Source organism: Charadrius vociferus, unplaced genomic scaffold, assembly GCF_000708025.1.
Source record: "Charadrius vociferus isolate BGI_N301 unplaced genomic scaffold, ASM70802v2 scaffold287, whole genome shotgun sequence".
Classification (NCBI taxonomy): domain Eukaryota; kingdom Metazoa; phylum Chordata; class Aves; order Charadriiformes; family Charadriidae; genus Charadrius; species Charadrius vociferus.
The window spans coordinates 2,942,606-2,967,512 of record NW_009649568.1 but is presented as its reverse complement, the minus strand read 5'-3'; the positions used below and the strand labels follow the sequence as shown (position 1 = coordinate 2,967,512).

At 42.8% G+C, this 24,907-nt stretch overlaps 1 protein-coding gene across 1 annotated transcript; it reads right to left on the bottom strand.

Annotated features, from left to right (window-relative positions):
* Nucleotides 1-1,145: 1,145 nt before the first annotated feature.
* MPZL1 (myelin protein zero-like 1) lies at nt 1,146-24,255 on the bottom strand. Its single transcript, XM_009890116.1, has 7 exons — nt 24,174-24,255; nt 22,128-22,169; nt 19,302-19,462; nt 15,774-15,987; nt 11,036-11,168; nt 7,586-7,691; nt 1,146-1,593 (listed from the first exon to the last, which is right to left on the bottom strand). The coding sequence occupies exons 1-7, from the start codon at nt 24,253-24,255 to the stop codon at nt 1,492-1,494; spliced, it is 840 nt and encodes a 279-aa protein (XP_009888418.1). The 3' UTR covers nt 1,146-1,491.
* Nucleotides 24,256-24,907: the final 652 nt, after the last annotated feature.

The following is a 24,907-nucleotide window of genomic DNA, read 5'->3' as shown; positions in this document are numbered from 1 at the left end:
CTGCTTTGGCAGGGGCGTTGGACTAGATGATCTCTGAAGGTCCCTTTCAACCCCTACTATTCGGTGATTCTGTGAAATAGACTGAACCCTTAGGAAATGGGCAAGAATCAGAGAGAAGGGGTTATGGCAGACCAGACTGAAAATTTTTTGCTGCTACAAAAAAGCCAACACCACATTAGGATGTACAAAACAGAAATCCTGCTACTTTGAGAAGACCTCAGCTGGAGTGCCACTTCTAGTTCTGAGCAGCAGATTTCAGGATACAAACGGGTCAGCTAAAGAGAGAGACTCTTCAGCAGAGAGTGATCAGAGATCCTTAACAATCTATGAGGAATTTAATCTAGAAACAAGAAGCTGGGAAATCATATTCAAGTAGCAGACTTGCAGAGGAAGGAAATAAACTGCTCTCCACATCCTCTGTGCAAACATAGGTTATACAAAAAAACACACATCAAAAAAAACCAGAGTGAAGTCCTAGATTTCCTCCAGAGGTCATTCAGCCTCCATTACAGGCTTTTAAGAGAGATAAAGCATCTCTAAGGAAGCAACAGTGGTATAACAGAGCCATGAGAGAGAGGTGAGGGAGTACTACAGCTTCCATATCCCTCTGAGCCCTTTTTCATGCTTGTGTGAAATGACAGAGCTTTGAGGAAGAAACATTTCATTGAAAGGTTCAACAGCATCTGAAGCAACCACCTACAGCTATAGCTTCCTATCCCTTTAACTCACTAGCTCTTAAGTTTTCACAGGTAAACCACCATTTCACAAAATTCATTAGATCAACACTATCCCTGTACCTTAAAGGACTAAGTTTGAATAGATGGGCTCAATACAGAAGTAAACAGCTCTGTGACCTGTGTTACAGGTCAGGTAGGCCTAAGCATTTCCTTCACTTACACTGCTAAGACATACACTTCTGATAACTAAGAGTCACAATTTGGCTTACAAGACCAAGTGAGAGTGTCTAGTTTATATAAGAAGGCAGCTTGTACTGAGGATCTGACCGAGGAAAGATGGATACCCTGTATACATAAAGAACACTGTGAATATAAAGAAAATATCTTCTTTATATTCACCTCAACAAAAGAAATTAGGCCCTATAAGCAAAAAAAAAAAAAAAAAGAAAGAATCTCCAGGTCAATCTAGAATCTTCAGGCATCTTCCAGTTTCTCCAATAATAATCGAGATAAAAATATTTTAAAAATGTGATGCGAGTTTTCACTTTCTCTCTCGTCACACAAGGTACAAAAAAGAATATTGGCAATTTATAAGCAAAATTCTTACCGCATTTCAACATGCAACATTGGTCTCACTTCTGTACGATTAAATAGACTATTTACACACAATACATATATATCTTTCCCTCTGTATGCACATGCATTGGTCCTAGCCTAGGCATCAAAGGCCACATGTGAGTTCTCTGGGTCAAATCTTGTTCAAGCAATTCCAGTCTGAATGTGTGTTTTCCTTTGGATAGCTTAGGATCTCATCTCAGTTCTTCCGAATATCAGCATAGACCACAGACTCTGACTTGTTAATCTTGTCGCTGTGCTGTCCTCCGGAGTGATCTAACTGCGCATAAATGACTGGGCCCTGGGAACAGAATAAAAAAAGCACAATCAGTATTTTTCAGAATAGGTCATATTGCCCCTCACTTCCGCAGGGGCTGCAGCAAGACCACAGCCAAAGCAAGACCACAGAGCTTTTATGACCGCTAACAGCACTTTGAAGCAGGTGGAATGAACCCTCACCTACAAATGAGCTCTAGTCTGCCACCTTTCTCCTGTCAGGAGCATGCCAAACAGCACCATTGCCTCCCTTTAAAACAGGTACGGCTGCTTGCTTCTCACAAAAAGCAAAATCCAGAATCCTTTGTTCTGAAAAGCAGCAATTCTTACATGCTATGGAGCGAAGACACATGGCTTACCGAGATGCATGCCAGATTTAATATTTTTCAAGAGGAACTGTACTACAGATTTGCCAGTAGACAGCAGAGTATACCTCCCATACTGCCACTCAAGTCCTGTAAATCCCAGCACAGCTGTACCACTAGGACAACCAGGGAGAGAACAAACCTGCAGCCACCTTATGACGCCAGTCATTGCCCAAGCAAATGATGGGATCAAGACCTGCAGAGCAGTGAGCCAGAAAATACGGAAATGGTGCAGTAATGCAGAATTCTTACCTGACTGTTAAGTCAACCCAGGCAGTGAGCACCTCCACAGCCACCCTGGGCAGGCACGGCCACACACACACCTTCCTTATATTTGCTGGGGGGCAGTGGAGGACTTTCCAGCACCATCTTTCAGCAGAGCAGGCAAACACGCCAGCAAACACCACATCCTCTCCAAAACACAGCCCACAGGAAAGCAAACTGCAGCTATTGGACGTGGGCTGAGGACAGGACGACAGCCTATAAAGAGCAGGCACCCAACAAGACAGGTGGGACCTTTATGGAAAGGTCTGACCTGCAGCCCCCACTCTGCTCACCCTGATTGACCCGAGCCCAGAGCAGAAGGCTGCAACCACCTCCCAGGTGACTTCAGCGGAGAGCCCAGACACCCACCCACAGCCCACGCAGGAAGGAAAGGGACTGCCCTATTTGGGGCTGGGGGAAATGACACGAAGAGAATCTTTTTGTTTGGTTGCAGCTTTTTTAGCACTATTTGCTTCAAAACCATTTCATCTATTTGACTCTGTTTCTGTTTCCCTTATGCCCCAGGAAGAAGGAGCCTTCACGGGCATTTCTCCCGCCTCCTTCTCCCCAGTACTTTTGGTATCCTGCCAAAGTAGAAAACGTCTCTATGGGACTGACCCAGAAATCCTTCCATCCATCTTCCAAAGCAATCAGGGGCCAGAGATCAAGAGAGACCTTCTGTACAGAAAATTAAGTCCTTGAAGGACCATATAGGTACACCTCTGCACTGCCGTTTTCCCCACAACACAATAGTAAAGCACGCACCTGCTAAATACCTTGCTCTCTTTCAGAGCTAGTTTAAAACCAAAGTTTCTAGCTTCCAGGTAAAGCATTTCCCAAGTGATAAAGAAAACAAGTAGAGGAAGAAGATGGACAGAAGGATGAAAATCTGTGAGCAGATATAAAATGCTGAATATAAATAATAGACTAAGGAAATGTTCAAAAAAAAGACACTGATGTCTCAGAAAATTCTAGATTTATAGTCTCCTTAGAGCCACTTTTCTTTTTTCTTTTCCACTGTTGGCTCTCATGTTGTTCTGGTCTCCAACATTATATCAGTATTACATTACTAATTCCAATTAGAGTGCAGTGTCCATACAAACTTCAAGGCAAAGTGACCTTTGTTTATTTTTAAGCAATTTTGGAAGTCTCATCTGCCTGAAGCCATAGGCCCAGGGTATAACAAATTCAGCTTGAGACCACTTTTTATCAGTTAAAAAAAAATAAAAATAATCTATAACTGCATAAAGTACTCACTATGACAGTTCAAGTTTTGTTCAAGTAATTCTAATGGGTCAATTTTCTACCACAGGAGTTCAATGAGGATCAATTATCTCATCACTGTTCTAATTTTATGCCAGGTTAAATATAGTTACTCTAGTGCAACCAGCATGTTAGGTGGTGCTGGAGAGACGGACTAGTGTGATCACCTATCCAAACCAAGCTATCATTGTCTGGATGAGTTCACTATCACCTGAATAAGTGATAGATTAGCTAACACAGAGAAAAGCAGGATCTATTATAATGCTCCATCTATTTGATTTGCTGCCAACTGATTTTCTAGCTGATTATAATCAGCACCAGAGACATTTTCCCAGCATTTGATACCTCCAGTGATGTGAGTCTTTGTAAAGACTCTTCTTCCACAAGTAAAACCTTCAAAAAACTCTAAACAATTCAGAACTTTCACCTAATCCCAAATAAACTCATCCTGACTCTTCAGAACCAGAAGACTGACCAGCACTGCCATAAAATATCCAGCATTTCCCTAAGCCTTGCCGTTTTTCTATTCAGAAACAAAGGGAAAAGAGTAGCAGGTGTACCGATACCTTGCTAAAAGTTTATCAGCAAAGTCATGAATTGCAAGTTACAGCAAAGAAAAAGGAATTGCAAAGTTAGACCACCATGGCCTAACAGTGGTCTACTGTATTTTCAGATTTTTTAGATTCTGAAAGATGTTGCAGCTACCGTAGATGCCACCTCCAGGAAATTTACCTGAAATTTAAGATTCCTGGCACCATGAACTGTTCCTTCCCAGGGTCCTGGGGTCCAGTTAAAGCCTGGAACAGAGCTTGAACACAGCCTGTTCAGGCACGTCTTAAAGCAGAAAGAGCAAAGCCAGAGATCTGCACTTCAGTTAATGTAGCTTTAGTGCTCCCGGCTTCTACATAGACAGACCTACCCACCTAGAAGCTCTACACTATACTGCTGTGTACATCAGAAATGCACCGCTATGAAAGTTACAGTTTAAGATCAGTGGTCCTTCAGCCTGCCCAGAAATGAATACTTGGCTAAGCACAAAGACAAATGACAGTCACCCTGGAGTTAGCATATCTTGGGACAACACACATCTGCCTTCCAGTTTGCTTGCTGCAACCCAGATTACTAGCTAAACACAGAAATCCATCTGGGAAACACATATAGTTCGTGCCTTCCCTGGAAATGCTCTTCTCACTCATCCAAGTAACAGTCATGGTAGAATACGAGCCACTACGGAACGATGGCATGGAGAAGAAACACCACATAACAAATTTGACAGGACAGAACATACCTGCCGAGATGGAAGACACAGTGAAAACAAGTGGAATTGATTGAACCAATTGAAATTCACAGAATCAGATCTGCATACTTTCAGCATTCTGGGGCACTCCAGAATTGATAAACTTGTCCACACTTGATAAACTTGCACACAAAGGAAGTGTGCACAGGCTCAGGTGCACTTCCAGCTGAGAAGTGATGTGGACAAATATTTCATCCTTAATTCTTAAAATGACACATAAATAACAAAAAGAATAAACCTCACTTAATAAATCTAATTTAAATGTCACTCTTTGAGAGTGAACACCTGTATTACTGCTTTTAACTTGCAGAGGCAGGGGTTGTGTATTTTTATTCACAGTTCTTTCTTCACCAGTGAAGCACGAAGCATTCAGTCACTTCCTACACATCCTACCAAGTAAAAGGCTACGAGGAAGCCCACAGACCTTTACTGTTTGCCCGCAGCATTGATTGTGTGAACCACCGGTCTATAACTGCCAGGCAATCCAAGACACAAAAGCGTGCCTGAATCATCAAGCAGCCTGCAACAGCTTCTGGGAACAGATTCTGCTGAATATCAGCATTCCACCTACGCGACAGCTCAAAAGCTTGAACGCTACAACTAATTTCTTGATTACCGAGAAATATCAGCTTTTACTTATATGTGATGCTAGACTTCAAATATATCAATTTGCATGTTGATATCACGCTTTAAAAAAAAATGGCTAGAAGTTAAAAATATAAGTGTAATCAATTGAAAGTTAGTTTCCTCACTGATTTAAACCATCTGTTCAAAATCTGATCTACCCTGATTTTATCGTGGATCTTTTTAAAGAAAAGTAAATATGTTTACTTGCTGTTCTGTAAAGATGGGGCAAACGCTTAACAGAAAGTAGAGGAACCACTTGCTGCTACAAATGTTTGCCCAGAAATGAAAATCCAGACAAAGCTCTCTTTGCCTGACAAAAGAGTTTAAAAAACTAAAAAACTAAACAAAACAAAAAACATTTCCCATATTTTTCCTTTGAGGTCAGGAGCGTTCACACTTTGGGTCTTCCTTTAGGAACGTACCTGTGGGAAGACCCTGGAGGGCTCTGTCAAGGAATAAGCAGACTGGAGTGACTACAGGAGGGCAAAAGCACACCAATTCTGAGACAGATTTACTTTGACATGTTCCTTCCTGTACACTGAGACCCAGAACACTGGGGACACGGAAGGCTGAGGACACAGTAAGTTTTCACACCAAAACATTACAGAGAAGATAAAAGTATTTCTGCTTTCAAAATGTAAGCACAGAACAGCAAAACTCTTCCTCCATGTACCTCTCAGAGCACTTGCATGTACTGCTTCATACCACAACAGTAATTAAATAAAACGCCTCGGTCTTCTGACCTGTGGAAGTTGACTAGTTGACTCCAACAGCTACTGCAGCATACATCCCATACATAAGCTTTTTTTTTTCTTTTTCTTCTTTTTTTTTTTTTTGAGTGGTGGGAGAGGTGGCAATCACCTGTGTCTTTCACCCATTCTAGAAGCCCCTCCTATGAACTAGAAAAGATGAGCTTTATGTAGGCCTTTATAGGCAGCCTGCTGCTACTAGACCCACTCCAGTCAAAATCTGAACTATTTTTAAATCTTATAACTTGAGTATATTGCCTTTATGTTCAGAGAATGACTGTTCTCTGAAGTCAGTAGGTAGCTCTGTGGGCCTATGTGCTAAAACTCTGGAAATACTGCATCTGCCAAGAATAAGATGCAAAACCAGTCTGGAAGCCCAACAGAGTAGGGACTTTGACTTTATCCAGCTCACTGTTAGCACTGTATTTTTTTCCTGCAGTGTTATGTCCCTTATTTTGTCAGGATAAATCAGGAAACCAGGTATTAACCCTGATTTAGAAACCCATCGGTTCACACACTACTCTGCAGCCACTTGCTAAAAGGTAGCAAATTAAGACAAAGTCCATTTCAGACTTAAGCTCACTCAGGATCCATATCTCCACAGGAAAATTGTTGGGAATACACAAATCAAGAGGTAAGAAAGAGCTTACAAATAAGAAAATCATGTACACTGTTAACAGGTAATCATATATTGCATAGAATCCCTGTCTGGCTCATGCTCTCTCCCCGCTGACTAATTTCCCACGGGATGTTAAGTCTGGATAAGAGCCACCTTTTTCCTTCAAAGTCAGCAGAACTTTGCCAACAGCAGCAAGCACAAGACAAAGCGTGGCAATTTCAAGCCCACAAAAGTTGGGCGGCTCAGCAGAGGAGAGCTCTCAGCAGCAAGAATCATCTTCAAACTAATCATCGCTGGTCAGTGTTTGCACTGCGCTGGCTCATTTCCTTGTGAAGGAAGAACATGCCACAGGGCATGCACCGTCACAGTGATGAGAGAGCAAGAAAAATTCCTCCCCATTACAATCCCAGAACAGATTAGGCAGCTTTATGGGGTGATTACACATCCAGTAAATAATGTTGTTTCTACATTAAACAGCTACCCACTGCCCACTCCTCATCCTTGCCAGGCTCTCATCCTTGCACTTCACTACTGCTTGCGTATGATAACGCACAAGATCAGAACCAACTTTTTTATACATTAGTAAAAAAAGGACATAAAACTACATCTCAAGTAATATCAAGATGCCATTCTTTCAATTGCACTCAGCATTCTACGGAAGAGTTCACCAGTCCCAGCCCATCCCTTGTTTGGAGCACTTTTACCCCCCAGCCCTCATCACCTTATCAGACAGCACCTAATTCATGTGACCCACCCTGCCTTTATCTTTTCCATACCAACTCCCCCGCACTCTAGGAGGATCCTGCTTCGGGAAGCAGCTGGAAGCAGTTTACCTGGTGTGATCTGGCGGGCACGCTGTTTACCAGACCCTCTGTGTCGGAGGGCGACTTCTGTGGAGCCTGCTTAACCGGTGACATCAAGCTCTCAGATGTACTGCAGCTGACGAGGTGGCAGAGCAGAGTTTGCACGACAATGTTCAAGAGGCACACAAATAAAAAAAAAAAAGAACAAAAACAAAAAACGAGTGATGGCAAGATGATGTGGCAGATTATGCCAAAGTGAAAATGAACATAATGGATTCTGAAATAAACACACATAATGCTCCATCTCTCCCCAGACATTTCTCTATCCTTCCTCCCAATGTCTCACTGGTAAGCAACATGAAGGAACAACTGTTAAGATAGCACAGCAGCTCCTCCAAACCCCCTGTTCCCTAGATGTTACCATTCAACCCAACCTGTCTAAGGCCATGTGTTTTCTTCACTGAGGCTTCAGACTCAGTCAACAGTGGTAAACAGCAATTATCTTCTAACTATAAGCTAAACAGTCCCAGTCACTGAGGCAAGCATTATACCAGTGCTACAGTTAGAGATAACACTTGCAAGAGCCACCAGCTCTCCATACCAGAAGGGTACTTCCTATCAAACTCCACATTAGTTCCCTTGCTTTTGGTTAGGCTACAATCCCAAAATAATTCTGCCCACTCACAACAGACACTAGTCTCTGGTGAAATTACAGGAAGAGTCACATGTGACATGTAAGCTATGTGCCCTGATATAACTACTTGAACAGGCAAATTTTGTTTTTCAAACAAGAACACTGTCTTGTGGTGAGAACCAACACCCCTAAAAGAAGGTTGGCCGTTTTCACTCTCTGTTTGCTTCTTTCCCTCTGCTTAAAGCAGGACTGAAAAGAAAACAAGCCAGTGACAGAGCAATGAATACCACAGAGGTAGGTGTATGAGAAAATGCCCTTCAACTTAACATCAGTAGCTTCTGGGCAATGCAGTAATGGGTGTCTACGTGCTAGGTCTACCTCCTCACACCCAAGCACCCAGGAAAGAAAACTAGCCACCTCCTTGACAGTAGACATAGGAGTTCCCTTTGCTACCACAACCCTTTGACAACTAGGCATCCTTCTCCCCCAGTCTTTATAGACAGACAGTGTACAAAGCAAGTACAGAAACAAACAAATGAGGACAGTGACATTAAGCAGACCACTTCCTCACAGGGCAATCATTTTTTTATCCTGTGGTAAGTCTAACCATAGAAGACTTAGCTCCTCATACCTGTAGCAGTAAGAAAAAAAAAAAAACCAAAAAACTGCCCCCAGCCATCATGGCAAGGGGCTTCCACGGTCTCAAACAGAGACAAAGCAGCCTTTCTGTTATCAAAATGATGTAATTGTGAATTGTTTGCTTTTTTCACAAAATTCCTCAGATCTACACTATCTCAAAGTCATAATGCAGGTTTAAACAACCAATGCACTTAGATCACCACAGGTTTTCAAACACCCAAGCTGTCTGAGCCAGAGAAACACTTACAGGGAATTTACTTTTATTTAGACACAGAAAGGGCTCTGAATTTCCCTGTGCTTTAGTCAATGCACTGGCAAGTTCACTGTTGGAAGAGATGGAGAGACACCACCTGGGATAAGCAGCAATCCCACCCCAGTTAGACATGAGACAATGAAACCCAAGCACCCAGTGAAATGCATCATCCCTTTGCCAACAGATTCCAGCACAAATTACAGTGAAGTTATGTTAGCAGAGAGCTAGCTGGTTAGTCAGCAAAGGAAGAGGAAACGTGTACACATACACACAGGTATTAACAGCAACCACCAACTTGATTAGTTACCATGGTGTCTAGTGGGACTGGAAGAGAAGACCCAGCCCTGTTACATTCCCAATCTGGCGTCTATATCAGGATCTCTGTAAGGAGAGGAAGGTAAGCAGGATCCGATCCCAGCATACCCAGGCAGAAAGAAAAAAAAAAAACAAACAAAAAAACACCAAAGTCAGAGCATGAATGGAGACTGTGGCCATGCAGGTGTTCCAGATGCCGCGCAGTGCCCCAGCCCACCTCAGTTCAAGGAAGAATGGTTATCTAGAAGTAAGCACATCTCAACACCACCACCACCACACACTGGGTTAGCATCACGTAGAAGAGAGTCCATAAGTTTGGAGGGGGTCACAGCACGCTTGGTTTCTCTTTACACATCATGCAGAGCTGCCATGGTCAGTGAAAGCAGTATTTAAACTTCAGAGATTACTTTCCCGAGAGAGTAGTTAATTCTACTACAAGAAATTACAGTGCACGAACTACTGTTCCAGGCTGAGCACCAGCATGTGTCCCTCACCAGGAAGACACCAGAGAGCAGGTCACTGGAAAGCAAGGCAAGCCTTATGCACACTGCTGGTGCATGACACTGCAGGCTTCTTTTCAGTTCTTAAGGTAAGGGTGCATGCAAAAAGGAAAAACCAGGCTTCCCACACAATTTTCAGCACACACAGCCGCCTTCGCTATATTTAGCCTTACCATTGGGCAATAGCCAACTCACTTTCTCTAAGCTCTCCAACTGGGAAAAGGACAGGGCAAAGTTTAATTTAGAAATCCCCACAAGTTTATTTTTGGAGTTACTTTCTTTTATCCCACAGGCAAACCAAAGAACCTGCAGGAAGCAGGAATATTCGTTGGGAAAAGAACAAAACTAAGTTATAGGTTTGGGGTTTATTTCTAAGACTACATACATAATTTTCATTCTTTCTTATAGAAGCAAATTACCAGCTAATTAGAGAGGAGAAAAGAGGAAGCACTTCCCCCACCAGCACCAAGCTCCACCACCACAGGACTCAAGTCTGCCTTTGTTAGTTCCTGTTGCTTTTTCGTATGTCCACTCAAAGATCTGTGTTCCACTTTGGAGTTATCCTCCTAACACTAAAAACCTTGTGGGGATGGTAACAGTTCACAAAAACCCAGACAGTGTGTGAGAATGGATGCGGATTGGATACTCCTCCCTTAATTTGAAGTGTGGTGATGAATGGGGTTTTGGCAATTACACTCCAGGCTCAGGAGCCAGACACTGGTAACTGAAAAATCCAGTCTTAATCTCACCACAGAGCATTCCTTAACAGTGCATGTGTGGCACTTTTCCTTTGGGGTTGGGGGTGGTAAGGGGAAGCAGGGCTGGAGGGAAGGGAAGGGGAACAGACCAGAGCTAGGGGATCTTGGATTAAATGTTCATAGGGCATATACGGTTGTGGCTGGGGATCAACTCCAACTTTTAGCGATTTTTGGGTGCAACTCATGGTCAGTAGGTCTTTTCAAGCACAGTACAAAGGTAATCATTATAGGCAGATGGCCAGTGTTCCATGTGGCCATACCCTACCTCTAGCCATCGTTGCCAAGACTTGGCTGAAACAACTCCTACCCCCCTATAAGCCCTCCCTCTGATCCTGCTGCTGTTCCTCACATCATCCATAGGTGAGGAGGGAGATCTCTTACCCAGAGTATCGTTTTTTAGAGTTGTTCTTTCTGATGACAAGACACACGACAATAGAGATGAGCGGTGAGAGACCTGTAACCGTACCGATGACTATCCCTGCCACCATGGCAATGGGGAACGCAGGCAGGCTGTCTGGGGAGAGAAGGGAGAAAACATTCAACTCTTCTGCATTCCCTGATTAACAGAAGTGCAAACCACAAATACTCTTGACCTTGGATTTGTTTAGAGCAGAAGGCACTAAAGTAATATCCAGGAATTATAACATGCAGCCTAAGTGGTAGTGATAGCAGGCAGCCAGCAGAATAATGTATGAACAGAGCACACACCAAGAGTGTTCTTAATCTCACCGTCCTTCAGAAGAGTTTATATTGAACAAAGAATTTTTACATGTCAGGGAACACAAGTGAAAACGAGGACAACCCTGTCTCATTTCATAGCTGAGGTGAGGGAAAAAAGGTTACACTCATCTGGCCATTCCCAGCGAGGTCAACAGGAAAAGGCAGGCACACTTGAAAGCAGATTTGAACGTAGCGCATTGCCAACCAACTCAGAGCACTGAAGGCTGGCTGTTCTCTGGGCAGCATGCAGCAGACAGCCTAGTTACTACCCATGATGTCTCTTAAGAGTGAGTATACATGATTCTGGTGTCTCAAAATGCATCTCTATACATTTTTATAGAGTCATTCTTTCCCTTCTTAAGTCAAGATCATTGTACAATATCAGAAATATGCTTACAGGAACATAGTACTGCTTTACTCACATTTTCCCCAATATAATTTTGGGGGAGGGTAGGCCAAGAAAGAGCAGACAGAAATAAAAGGCAATCAGAGAATGAGTACAAATTACTTATAAGGTAAAGAACACACAGACTGCCGTTATAGCTTTTCCCAGTAAGAAATGAAGTCCCTCCCCTCCTCCCCATTGTGTTTTAATGGAAGGAACATCTCAGACCAGAGGGTTTCTCACAAGACTCCATGCTACACTAGCTATTTGCATCAAAATGCAAGTGAATCAGCGTAACATCCAACACGTAAAACATCTTACACAGAAAAATCTTTCTCAGATACCTGCATCTGATCATCACAGAATTGTTGAGGTTGGAAGGGATGTCTTGAGATTGTCTTGAGAGACCCCCTGCTCAAGCAGGGTCAACTATCACAGTTTGCTCAACACTGCCCAGTTTGGTTTTGACTATCTCCAAGAATGGGAGACTCCATAAGCTCTTTGGGCAACCTATTCCAGTGTTCAACCACAGTAAAAATGTGTTTTCTAACACAGACAGAATTTCCTGTCTTTCAGTTTACGCTCATTGTCTCTTGTCCTGTCACTAGGCACCACTGAAGAGCCTGTCTCAGTCTTCTTTAGATCATATCAATGTACATAAACACCCAGTGAGACGATCCCCCTGTGCCTTTCTTCTCTTTTGCAGGCTAGACAACCCCAGCTCTCTCAGCTTCTCCTCACAGGAAAGGTGGCCCAGTCCCTTAATCCTCTTAATCTCCCTTTGCTGGACTCATTCCAGCAAGGACCACAAACCATGCTTATACAAAGCATTCCCAGAAAGTTTGCAGTCTGTAGGCGAAGCCCATTTTGACCTACTTATCTAGAAGGGAGACGCGCACCACAGTACCCTGAAGCAGGGGCATCATACTAAGAAAACAGGGCTTACATTTAGTACCGCTCATTTTGAGTTCAGTAACTTTCAGAAGGGCTACCTGATCTCTAGCCATTTCACTGATCATACCATCATTTGGCCAAATATTGCATCAGCAGCTCTCCTAGCTCTCCAGTGTTAGATGGCAATTCATAACAACACAGTAATTCAGAGTCTTCGTAAGAAATTAAAGATGAAGACAGGCGTGCTGCAATTTAGAGGAAGACATCCCTTCTTTCCAGAAACTTTTAGCAGCCCTGAGATCTATCCACTATTAAGGAAGGGAGTCCTACAAATGGTAATACTTTTCAGGTACAGAAGAGTGAGATTGTGTTTGAGCCCCATGCAAAGATAATCAAATTCCTTTTGAGGCATATAAGCAGTAGGATTTCTGTTAGCAGACCACCTGTTGCCTTGTACACAAGAAAAAAACAAACCCACACGCTTTTTCAGAGCAAGAAAGTAAGCACCAACCCAAAACTATAGTGCCAAGTGTCTGCTAAAAGAGTGATATTAAAAATTTGGCACTATCTAATCTGAGAGTTTGGGGATTTCTTTGACTCAGGTGGGGTTTTTTGGTTGGTTGAATTTGAGTAAAGGACAGCAGTTATGTTCTGTTGACAGAGGTTTTTAAGACTGTATAAAAAACCGCAACTGTTCGTATGTGAAACTAGAGTCTGGCTTTATTGCCTCTCAGAACATGGTCCAACATGGTCCAACAGACAATAGAAAAGCTCACACAATTTTACAACCACATACTTCAGCTGAAGAACGTCACCCCTCAGTTTTTCTTATATTTTTCAGCATTCCATAGTTACATGAATTCCTCGTAAGTACTTGCAGAGCAGCCAATGACTCCACTGTAACAGACAGTCCCAGCTACATAACCAAACACTAGCTCTGAAAGCTAACATTTAAGTTAATAGCTTAACACAAAACAAAAATCCAGCCTTTCAAAGAACACTTTTCACTAAATATGACTGTAATTAAAAGCAACTTCCATTTGCACTGAAAGTGTGTTAGTATCAGTTTTATCAAATACGCAAGAAACTGAAGTTTTCCATTGCTGCTAATATTTTCATATGACAATTCTAATTTTTTCCCCCATGAGAGTTCAGATCAAAGATGGACTACCTCCAGATAACAATGTGTTCAAGACAGCTTGTGTTAAGTAGCTTCCTATTACAAGTAGGGGCAGCCTAATGTAAGGACTTGGAACTCCCTACAAATTTGTGTCATTTAGGCTTTGAACAGCAGTCCTTTCCAGGTTCAGATGGACTAGTGAAAGGACAGTCTTGCTTCTCATTCCTGCCAGTAGGACTCTTCCAACGTAGTTGATGGAGCTCTTTGTGCAAACACTATGTAGATACTGCAGTGAAAATCAGCTGAGTTAGTTTGGCAATTTTAAACAGTTAAGCCACCCTGGAATTTATTACATGTTTAATTCAAAATCTAAGGCTGACCAAGCATCTATGAGATCATTTAAATGTGTAAAGTATGTATGTGGCTTTGAACAGTTTACAACACCAGACATATGATTCAGAACAATTAAATGTATACATAGTAAAAAAAAAATACGCGCAAGAGTCAACATGTACTTATTTCAATTGAAAAAATTTCTCCAGCTCAGTTCAGGATGAGTTACAACCTATTACAAGAGCAGTACTTCCAGGTAAAGTCAGAATGCAAGACAACATTACAGCTATAGCTTGAAAACCTGTTTTCAAGGTCTTCCTAAGAATTTGAAGAAAATTGTTGCAGCATTTTTCTGATGACGAGAAGTATTGCCAAATACAGGGTTCCCTTCAGAAACAGTGAGATTCTCTTGTCCAGATGCTCCACCTATGGGGAAGCCGGCATGCAAGTCTGTTGAAAAATATCAGCTGAATTAGTGTACTGAAGTCAGTCTTCATTTGCTTAACCTGGGTTAAAATCTGAAGAGGCTTTGCCCAGACAGCCTAACTTTGCCAAACCAGCAGTTGCTTTACTGCTTCTTCATAGAGACTATCAATACATTGTAAGAAAATAAACTGACCCTATTTGATATAGGCTTCAAACTTCCAAGAATCAAAAAGTTCTAAGTGATGGCAGGACCTCTGGAGGCCCCATCCAACTCAAACTGTTCTGTGAAGAGAAGGGTTAGATATAGACCTTGGCTACATAAGTACATGGAATGACCTCATGAGCAGGGATACACACCTGTTATAGCAGCAGCATCGTTCTAATTGGAGTATACACATAGGTATCTTCCCTAACATATTAAAATCTAATGGAATAGCTGTATCAGCACTGACGTTTATGAATTCAACATTTATTCTTGTCATTATTCAATATAAATTTGGAAATCTGATCACTGTAAGAACCATTTCATTGTAGGAACAGTCACGCTTTGGCTGACGTCCTGCTTAGCTAGAACTATCAAATGTTTTGGATGGCCAGGGGAAATAGAGAGCCAAATCGACACGCAGAATGTAAGTGCTCTTGAACTGTGATCATTGCTGCCAAACGCTAATCAGAAGCTTTAAATGACTGCAGGTAGCCAGCCCTTGCCATTTACAAGTGTCACCATGGACACTGTAAGAATATCCGAGTAAAAGAGACTGAATGCACATCCAACACAAACACCTTCACATCAAAGACAGTCACATCTCACTGTCTGTCAAGTACAGGCTCGGGCCAGATTATTTGTTTTGTTTTCCAGTATATATACTAGATGGGTTCCAAAAAGAAGGGTCAGCCACTTTGGCTCCTTAATCCCCAGATTTCAAGTCATCCTAACCCTTCGTGTAGCATAACACAAAAAAAAATTCATAGGACTTTGAAATGAGAAGATGGGTTTTCATCAAGGCTTCCATCAGCTTTTGCTAATACTTGTTAAAAGCATAGGAATTAGTGGGTATAGAGGGAAGGAGTATGAAATGTAGTGTTTTAAACAGCTGACAGAATATCAGTTTGATTATTAGGACCCGGAAGAAGAGAATTAAAAAGACAGTTGTTCCCTCTGGGCTACTCCCCCATCCCCAAGAAAAGTGATACAGACACAGAAGGGAAAAAAAAAAAAAGAAATCATATAGGGTGAATACCTTTCTCCACAACTCTAACTCGTATTTCTCCTGGTTTGACAACAATGTCAGGTGGGTTCTTGACATCACAAATGTAAGTGCCGTTGTCCCGGAACTGCATGTTTGATATACTGATAGAAGCATCTTTCTTGTTAAGATCTCCAGCCCAAGTGATCCTGTCTTTAAATGGTATGTCCTTTCCAGGATATGGCTTTCCATTAAAGTAATAGAAAAACTGTAGTCAAGGAAAAGAGGATATAAGAACAATCCAATTAGAGAATACAGAGCTTTGATACTTCTCTCACTATTACATCATTCTCCCAGAATCCACTGTATTATACACAGCTAGTATTTGAGATTTTTTTTCCTCCTGCCTCACCACTTTAGTCTGGTTTGTTGCCTCTTGATGACATAACCATGATGTGGCTTGTACCTCAAACATACTAGCACGACAGACTGCAAGTTCCAGTTTTCTGTTGGTGTTATTTTGTTTTGTGGTTGGATTGTTTGGGTTGTTTGTTTTTTTCCTGTTTTTGGGGACACAGGGTTTCACAGACAAGGAGGCAGGGGAAAGAAAAAAAGGCTGTTAACCTGGGAATAATTAAAGCATAGAACAGTTCTGGATCGCAGCCATCTGTCTTTCAGGCACAGGAAGCCTTCTGCATCCGAGTGGGAAAAGGATACCAAGTTTCCTATGTCACGTTTTGCTGTGTTACTTGCACGTTAATTTAGCTGTGCTGTAGTTGCAATACCCTCTTTCCCTCCACCCTCCAAAAAATCCCATAAGCAATTTAGAGCGCACCTAGCTGTTTTCCAGAAACCTTCACAGTGACTAAATATAACTGTTTCCCAGTTTTTAGGTGACCAAGTTCCACATTGGCTCTGCGCTCCTTAGACATGACCAAAAATCCTTTGAAGAATGAACCTGTTTAGTACAGTCTGAGGAGAAACTTCTTATTTCCTCGCTATACCTGAGCAAAATTGAATTTACAGCAGTAAAAGTACATAGACCTCTACAGGACAACTCTGCTTTCAAACAATGGGATGTTTAAACACTGGCCATTAACCCTAAAAGAGGGATCAAGGCTGTATTGCAGGGGCACATTCATTCTTAATTTCACATACTGAAAGAGAGAGTGACAACCTTAACTCAACCAAGAATCAACTTGAACTCTCTTCAAGTTCAGTCTCCAGAGCACGGTTAAAGAAACTTAAGACAATATTCCAGCTTCCTCTTTCTACAGCCTTCTTTACGAAGCAGTTTCTCTGACAGAACAAACTGGCTACAAGCAATTCAACTCATCTCCCACCTCTTTTCCCATTCCTATCCTTGATCTGAGGCCTGCCATTCCAACATCTTTTCTATCAGACCCTCACTCTGAACATCATATAACACTGAATATCAGGCCTGATCATTCGGCAGCACAAACCTTATCCAGATCAGGTACGGGCATATGACTATCTGTTGTGCTGCAGTCAATCTGACACTTATTTGTTGTCTACAGGCTAGCATAAATCCAACGAACTATCTCATCTGGTAGGAAGTCTGCTAGCACAGCCTCATCTGTCAACATTTCGGAGGAAATCTGCATCAGTCTGCAGCGTTTCCAGCCGGATTATAACCTCTAGCACAGAGGCACTACATTACCACACCCCTGTGCATGGGGGGAGTCATCTGACTGGAAGTCTAGAAGGCAAGAGGCAGATCCCTTAGCTCTCTAGGTATGCTCACCTGGGGGAGGAGAAATCATAAAGTAAAATATGTCCTGAAACACAAACTAAGTGACTCAAGTCACTCCATGCCTATGATTAAGTGATTTACATGAGACTTCTTTTGAAACCTAAAGCTGATGGGTTTAGACTGGTTTAAGCCGATTGTGAAACTCTGATATCATCAGATGTTTCATTCACGCAGAGCTGTCTCTATAACCGGCCATGTGGAGGGGGAAGGGGACAAGCAGGGGAAGCTTTCGGTCAAGTCACCCTCACCACATGGCCACAAGATTGCCAGTCCCAATTCTAAAGAGGCACGGGACCATCCTTTTCAGGAGAAGCATGGACTTAGCTCAGACTTAAGCTGATCATGAGACTGATCTTTCAAATTAATGCCCACCAAGCCGTGTAATTGACATGACCTGGATTCATAAAAGTAAAATATCTTCCCATCTTCCTCTCTATACCTTCCCCAGCCCCTCGAAAGAGACAGGGAATTAACATCAGATCATGCTGGGTCACTTCTGCTCAACTCAGTTGTGCTGATAACTACATCTGGGTAGAATGTCTGAATTGACTTCACTTCCAAAAAGATGTTATGTCCTGAAGTTGTATTTCTACAGTAAGGAGTTTGGACAGTGATGTGGAAAGGAAAGGGCAAAAACAGGGTATGTGGTGGATTTTTCTATGGGGAACGGAAAACATACAAATGGATGGCTTCTTTTCACCCATCCTGTTCAACATTGGCAGGAAATATGCCCTACTTCCTTAAGCTTTTGCCCAGGAACTGCTTTGGCTTCCAAAAGAGAAGAGGTTCCTTTTCAAAACTAAATTTTTTTCTTCACTGAGAGTTCAGAAGCTGATTCCTCAGAGCTCTACATATTGAGTGAGATGCTTATACACTGTTTTGGACCTTCTCTATTCTGAGCATTGAAGGGCTTCTGGAGTTTAAATGATCTCACATCTGCAGCAGCGGGAAGGAGACAAACACTAACAGTCTGAGCAACCTGCTGTCCCCCCACACCTCCCCTGCTGCCCCAGAGTACCTTGTTCTGCCTCTTCCAAATTCTGGCTCAGGGCAAGGAATAAGAGGAAAGCAGAAGTGTCAGAGAACTCAGACATGTCTGATGCAACAGAGGAAGAAGACAGCAAAAAACCTACCGAAGACCCTTCTTTGAAGGTTCATACCCAAAGGATCTGAGCACACTAGGGCTCAACATACAGGAAATGAGCGATAGCAATTATTATTAGCCTAAGTTGCTTGCTAGACTGATTTTTTACTTATCAAATAACTAGATATAAGGATGTAACTGCTTACTGATTTGAGCAATTCAATTCTGTTCTGAAACCAGAGAGACTGGTCTTATTTTAAGCCCTTTCAAATAGAGGCTAAACAGTACACAAGCAGAAAATAAGCAACATGCACAACACACAATATAACACTGTAACAGTGGTAATTCAAATTCTGTGACTGCTATAATTCAATGCACAGCTCAACAGCTCATTTCAAGTGCAGGAAGATGTAGAACTTAGGAGAAGATTCCTAGATGCTCATCTACTTCATACATACAGCTACCACACCAATACCCCTCTCCTCTAACAAAGTACTAGTATATTTTACAGCTGCTGCACACTCCAGCCTTTGCAGAGACCTAGCATATAGCAATACTTTTAAACAAATCTAAAAGCCCCCGTAAAATCACAGTGATGGAGACAAGGCACATGGAAGGAAGCTCCAATCCATATTTGCTTGGCTCCACAGAACCGACTAGAAGACTTCCGCACACTTATCATAGCCTCCCCTCCCAGGTTTGCTCCCCTACAGCCGTTCCTTACTGAGATACGAGTTGCGGCTCCCTCTGGTTGAAAACTCCAAGAAACAGATGCTGCGCTGCTGATCACTTCCACAGATGTAAATGTGCATGGAAGCTTTGCGTCTGTCCCATTCTCCACAAATATCTCCTCCGGTGTGTTGACCTCTACTGCTGATACTTTGACTGTATGGGAAAGGTAAAGAGAAGAAAGAAGGAGAAGAAGCGGCATCAGTGCTGTTTCCAGAATCAGGAAGCTGAAGTGGTAACTGTTCATATCGCATTGCTTATAAGTGGAAAAGAGAAGAGACATCAACAACTCCTACATCAAGTGCACAGACATTGCATTATACCTTCAATATAAACACATACAGAGCAGGCCAGTTCACTTCTCTTTCCTTGCATTATCTGTTACAGGATGTTTTCCATCCACAGATGTTTCCTCCACACCAGTTTGTGGAAGTCAATTCTATGGTGCAAAGGATGAGCTTAAAACTCTTCCCGGCTAGCTGCTAGCAGACACTGTAATAAATAAGCCCCATCGGAGGAACTAACATCTCAGACCCAGCAATTATTCAGTTTCCTCTATGGCTCACATCTTGTTTCCCATCTCCAGTTTTCTCAGCTGTAGGTAGAACAATAGCTCACCTCCAGAAAGCTCTCTGGCTCCCAGCTATGCCATCTGCATCTGCTTCTGCTTTCTGGCATGCTTCAAGGTCTTCATGTGCAAGACCTCATAAATAATCACTCAGCTATAGTTCAGAAGCATGAGAGCAGTTTAATTTTTTTCTACCATGAGGCTTATGCATGGTCAAAACAGCAAGCAGACCGCAACCACCCCCTAAATTTAAAGTAATAAAGGTTAATATTGTGCTTGCACTGGTAGTTTTCCTATAGAGTAAATGAAATTCAGCATAATTTGGAAAACCTGTTGAACATATTCTTTATGTGGCACCTTTTAAACTACAAAGATACTATCCATATCTAAGCAAAGGCACATCTGTACATTCATTCAGGTTTATGTTAAAAAACAACACGTGTTCTTGTGACATCACAAAAGAATGTCTTTCAGCATCCATGTCACGTCCACGTGAAAGCAAAAATCTTGTAAAAATCACTGTGAGTGGGTGCGCAATGTGACATGCACCCGGCAACTCAAATGTAAGTTTTGATTTTTAGTAAACCATGGTTTTCAGCATAGAGATGGTACTAGTAATGTGCTTCTGATCACAGGATTCTATGTTTCTGGGCTGCAATATCTCCAATTCAGGGGGTTTCCTCCCCTACTAGAAGGGGAAAGCAAGCCTTCCTGCTTCTTCAGTATCTTAGCTGATTTATTTCTCAGCTTTGAATAAGTTAGCAACTTTGAAGTAGGCAAACTGAAGAGAAATATTCCAGTCAAAGACAGTTTAAAATAGTTAAATGAATAAAGAAAAATCCCCCACCTGCGTTAGTCCTTACATCATGGGGTTTATGCTTTTAGTCAGTGAGTTACCAGCTCAGCAGCCTTCAAAAGTCAGATAGCAAGCTTCTTTTAAGTGCTATGACCATGCTAAGGGGCAGATTTGCCATAAACCAGGTTACTTTATCAGAGCTTAAAATTAAGCAAAGCCCACGCTCCATAGAGAATTTTAGAAACCGTCTTTTACATATGTGACTTTAAGCCTTGCTCCCCAAGAAAGCAAAGCTCACGTGAGCTGCGCCACCTCCCATCTTCCTCGCCCCGAGACCACAGAGTCTATTGGGCAACTCCAGCCGACAGGCTGCGGCACAGGGGGACCACAAACATGGCAGGCAGCGGCAGCCAGCCCTGCAGTGCAGACCGCCTGCCAGCTCTGGAGCCATAGTTCAGTCAATTAAATGGCCAAACAATGAAAGAGATGAAAACAGCCCGGCCATCTGGGTATGCCTGACAATCGCTGTGTGCATGGCTTCGTAGGAACCACTGTCTCTCACCCAACCAGCATGGCAAGCCAGGGGAAGGCAGAGCACTTGCCCAGGGGACATGGGATGTGCATGCAAGCACTGCAGGGATGGGAGAATTAAGCATACCAGTTTAATTGCAATAACCAAAACCAGACGAAACCACCGTTCAGTCACTTTGCCATTCAGAGTCCACGCTGTTCACTTCTCAAACTCACTACCTCCTCAGTCCCATTAGGTTATCCCTGATCCCTCAGACTCCCCCGTTCATCACTGCTCTCATTCCAAAGGAGTGAAAGGAGAAACAGCACCCTAAGGGAGGGGGATTGTCATCAAGAGTTTGTATCAGAGCTTCCTTTCTCTTGTATGTACTCTGACTAGGGCCAAAAAATATTCTTTTGTAAAACAATTACCAAATATTTATTTGGAACATACAAAGGCTTCTGGCAATTCAATGACATGAACTCAGAGCTGCTGTGCTTTATGTATTTTTTCCAGCTAATGAAGTAGAAAAGAAAAAAAAAATATAAAATTAATTGTTTTGAGTCCAAGCCACAGAACAAGCCTTCCTTTCAAGCATAAAACAAGCAAGATGCCCTCAGCACTTGTGTAGGAGGAAAAGAGTCTGCACAGACATTGTCTGCTTGTACATGGTACGGAGAACTCCTTGCCACACACAGGCAGTGGGTAGCACAGATCTGCTTAATCTAAAGAAGTCACTGTTCTAACTCACTAGGAACCTATGACAGAACTGTAGTGAAGCAAAAGAAAAAAAAATAATCTGACTTTACAGTCTAGGAAGGCAGAACTCTGTAATTTTGTACAGATATTTCCAGCAAATTTAATTTTCGTTTGTCCTACTGTTGTCTCAACTTCACGTTTTTCTTTGCTCTTTCTCTCCCCCCAGCACAAAAAAAGTCCTTCACTTTATTTGCTCTTTCAGTGTGCACTGCTCTTACAGTGTACACCGCTTCAAGAAAATTTCTCCTGCCTCTGTTGTTTTATAGCATGGGACATAAGCTCCTCAAATCTTAATGGGATTTCACAAGGCTACGCAGGGAGAAAACTAGAAGAGCCAAAACCCAACTTGAACTTAATCTGGCTACTGCTGTAAAAGACAATAAAAAATGTTTCTATAAATACATTAACAACAAAAGCAGGACTAAGAAGAATCTCCATCCTTTATTGGATACAGGGGGAAACATAGTGACCAAGGATGAGGAAAAGGCTGAGGTACTTAACGCGTTCTTTGCTTCAGTCTTTAATAGTACGACCAGTTGTTCTCTGGGTACTCAGCCCCCTGAGCTGGAAGAGAGGGATGGGGAGCAGAATGAAGCCCCCATAATCCAAGAGAAAATGGTTAGCAAGCTACTACACCACTTAGACGCACACAAGTCTATGGGGCTGGATGGGATCCACCCAAGGGTACTGATGGAGCTGGTGGAAGTGCTCACCAAGCCACTTTCCATCATATATCAGCAGTCCTGGCTAACTGGGGAGGTCCCAGTTGACTGGCGGTTAGCAAACGGAACACCCACCTATAAGAAGGGTTGGAAGAAGGATCCAGGGAACTACAGGCTTGTCAGTCTGACCTTGGTGCTGGGGAAGGTTATGGAGCAGATCATCTTGAGGGCCATCACGCAGCACATACAGGGCAACCAGGTGATCAGGCACAATCAGCATGGGTTTATGAAAGGTGGGTCCTGCTGGACAAACCTGATCTCTTCCTATGATATGACAAGGTGACCCACTTAGCAGATGAGGGAAAAGCTGTGAATGTTGTCTACCTGGACTTCAGTAAAGCTTTTGACACCCTTTCCCACAGCATTCTCCTGGAGAAACTGGCTGCTCGTGGCTTGGATGGGCACACTCTTTGCCGGGTAAAAAACTGGCTGGATGGCCAGTCCCAAAGAGTTGCGGTGAATGGAGTTAAGTCCAGTTGGTAGCCGGTCACAAGTGGTATTCTCCAGGGCTTAATATTGGGGCTGGTTCTATTTAATATCTTTATCAATAATCTGGAGGAGGGGATCGAGTGCACCCTTAGTAGGTTTGCAGATGACACCAGGTTGGGTGGGAATGTTGATCTGCCTGATGGAAGTAAGGCTCTACAGAGGGATATGAACAGGTTGGATCAATGGGCCAAGGCCAACGGTATGAGGGTTCAACAAGGCCAAGTGCTGGGTCCTACACTTGGGTTACAACAACCCCATGCAGTGCTACAGGCTTGGGGAAGAGTGGCTGGAAAACTGCCTGGCAGCAAAGGGCCTGGAGGTGCTGGTCAACAGCCAGCTGAACATGAGCCAGCAGTGTGCCCAGGTGACCAAGAGCATCCTGGCTTGTATCAGCAATAGTGTGGCCAGCAGGACTAGGGAAGTGACTGTACCTCTGTACTCAGCACCGGTGAGGCCACGCCTCGAATACTGTGTTCAGTTTTGGGCCCCTCACTACAAAAAAGACATTGAGGAGCATGTTCAGAGAAGGGCAACAAAGCTGGTGAAGGGTCCAGAGAACAAGTCTTATGAGAAGCAGCTGAAGGAACTGGTGTTGTTTAGCCTGGAGAACAGGAGGCTGAGGGGAGACCTTATCACTCTCTACAACTACCTGAAAGGAGGTTGTAGCGAGGTGGAGGTCGGTCTCTTCTCCCACGTAACAGGCAATAGGACAAGAGGAAATGGCCTCAAGTTGCACCCGGGGAAGTTTAGATTGGCTATTAGGAAAAATTTCTTCACTGAAAGTGTTGGCAAGCATTGGAACAGGCTGCCCAGAGAAGTGGTGGAGTCACCATCCCTGGAGGTATTTAAAAGATGGTTAGACGTAGTGATGAGGGACATGGTTTAGTGGTAACTTGGCAGTGCTAGGTTAATGGTTGGACTTGATGATCTTAAAGGTCTCTTCCAAGCAAAACAATTCTATGGTTGTTTGGAAGTGGTAGCAAGGCCATTTGACATTTGTTCACCCTTAGTCCTCTACTCACATACACTCACTGATACAGTGGCAATTCCCACTACCTTGAACTCTTTGGCCTCCTCTGCCATAATAAAATCCACATGGATCATCTCTAGCTCCAGGTCTTTTCTGTCTGTTTCCACATTTGCCAGGATTACATCCTTCTTCCAGCTCCTCCAACTCTTTAAATACTTCAGTTGGAGAAAGTTGAATTTTGAGTCATATTTCAGTCGTATTTACCCACTGCTCCATTCCTCAAGCTTCCTCAACCTTAGTTCCTCTCAAGAGGAAAAAATTTATAACTGGCTAAGAGAACTTTAGGAAAGGAAGGTCTCCAAAGTACGTAGGGCAAAGATAAAACATTTGCTCTTCTCCCATAGATCTTCCTTGATCCCATCACCCTGTCCAACTGCCTGTAGCCCCAATATTTCCCTCTGAATATCTCTTCTAGCCTTCACTTGCTTTAATTCTTCTTTTCAGCAGAAAGATGCTTCTCTTTTTCTCCACCAAAATTGTTGGAAAAAACACACTTGTGCCTCTTCACCCATTTCTATTTCCTCTTCACCCATTTCTATTTCATCTCTAGTGTTGTCAGAGCAGTTTTATTCCAATTACATCAATTCTCACCAGCTAAATTTTCAGCCCTCATACTTCAATGAAAGGACCCCATCCTCGTCTTCCTTCTCAGACAATCCTCCTATTCTTGAAATAGGAGAGGACACTCACACTCTTTATAACTTACTAATTTTACTCCTCTTACTC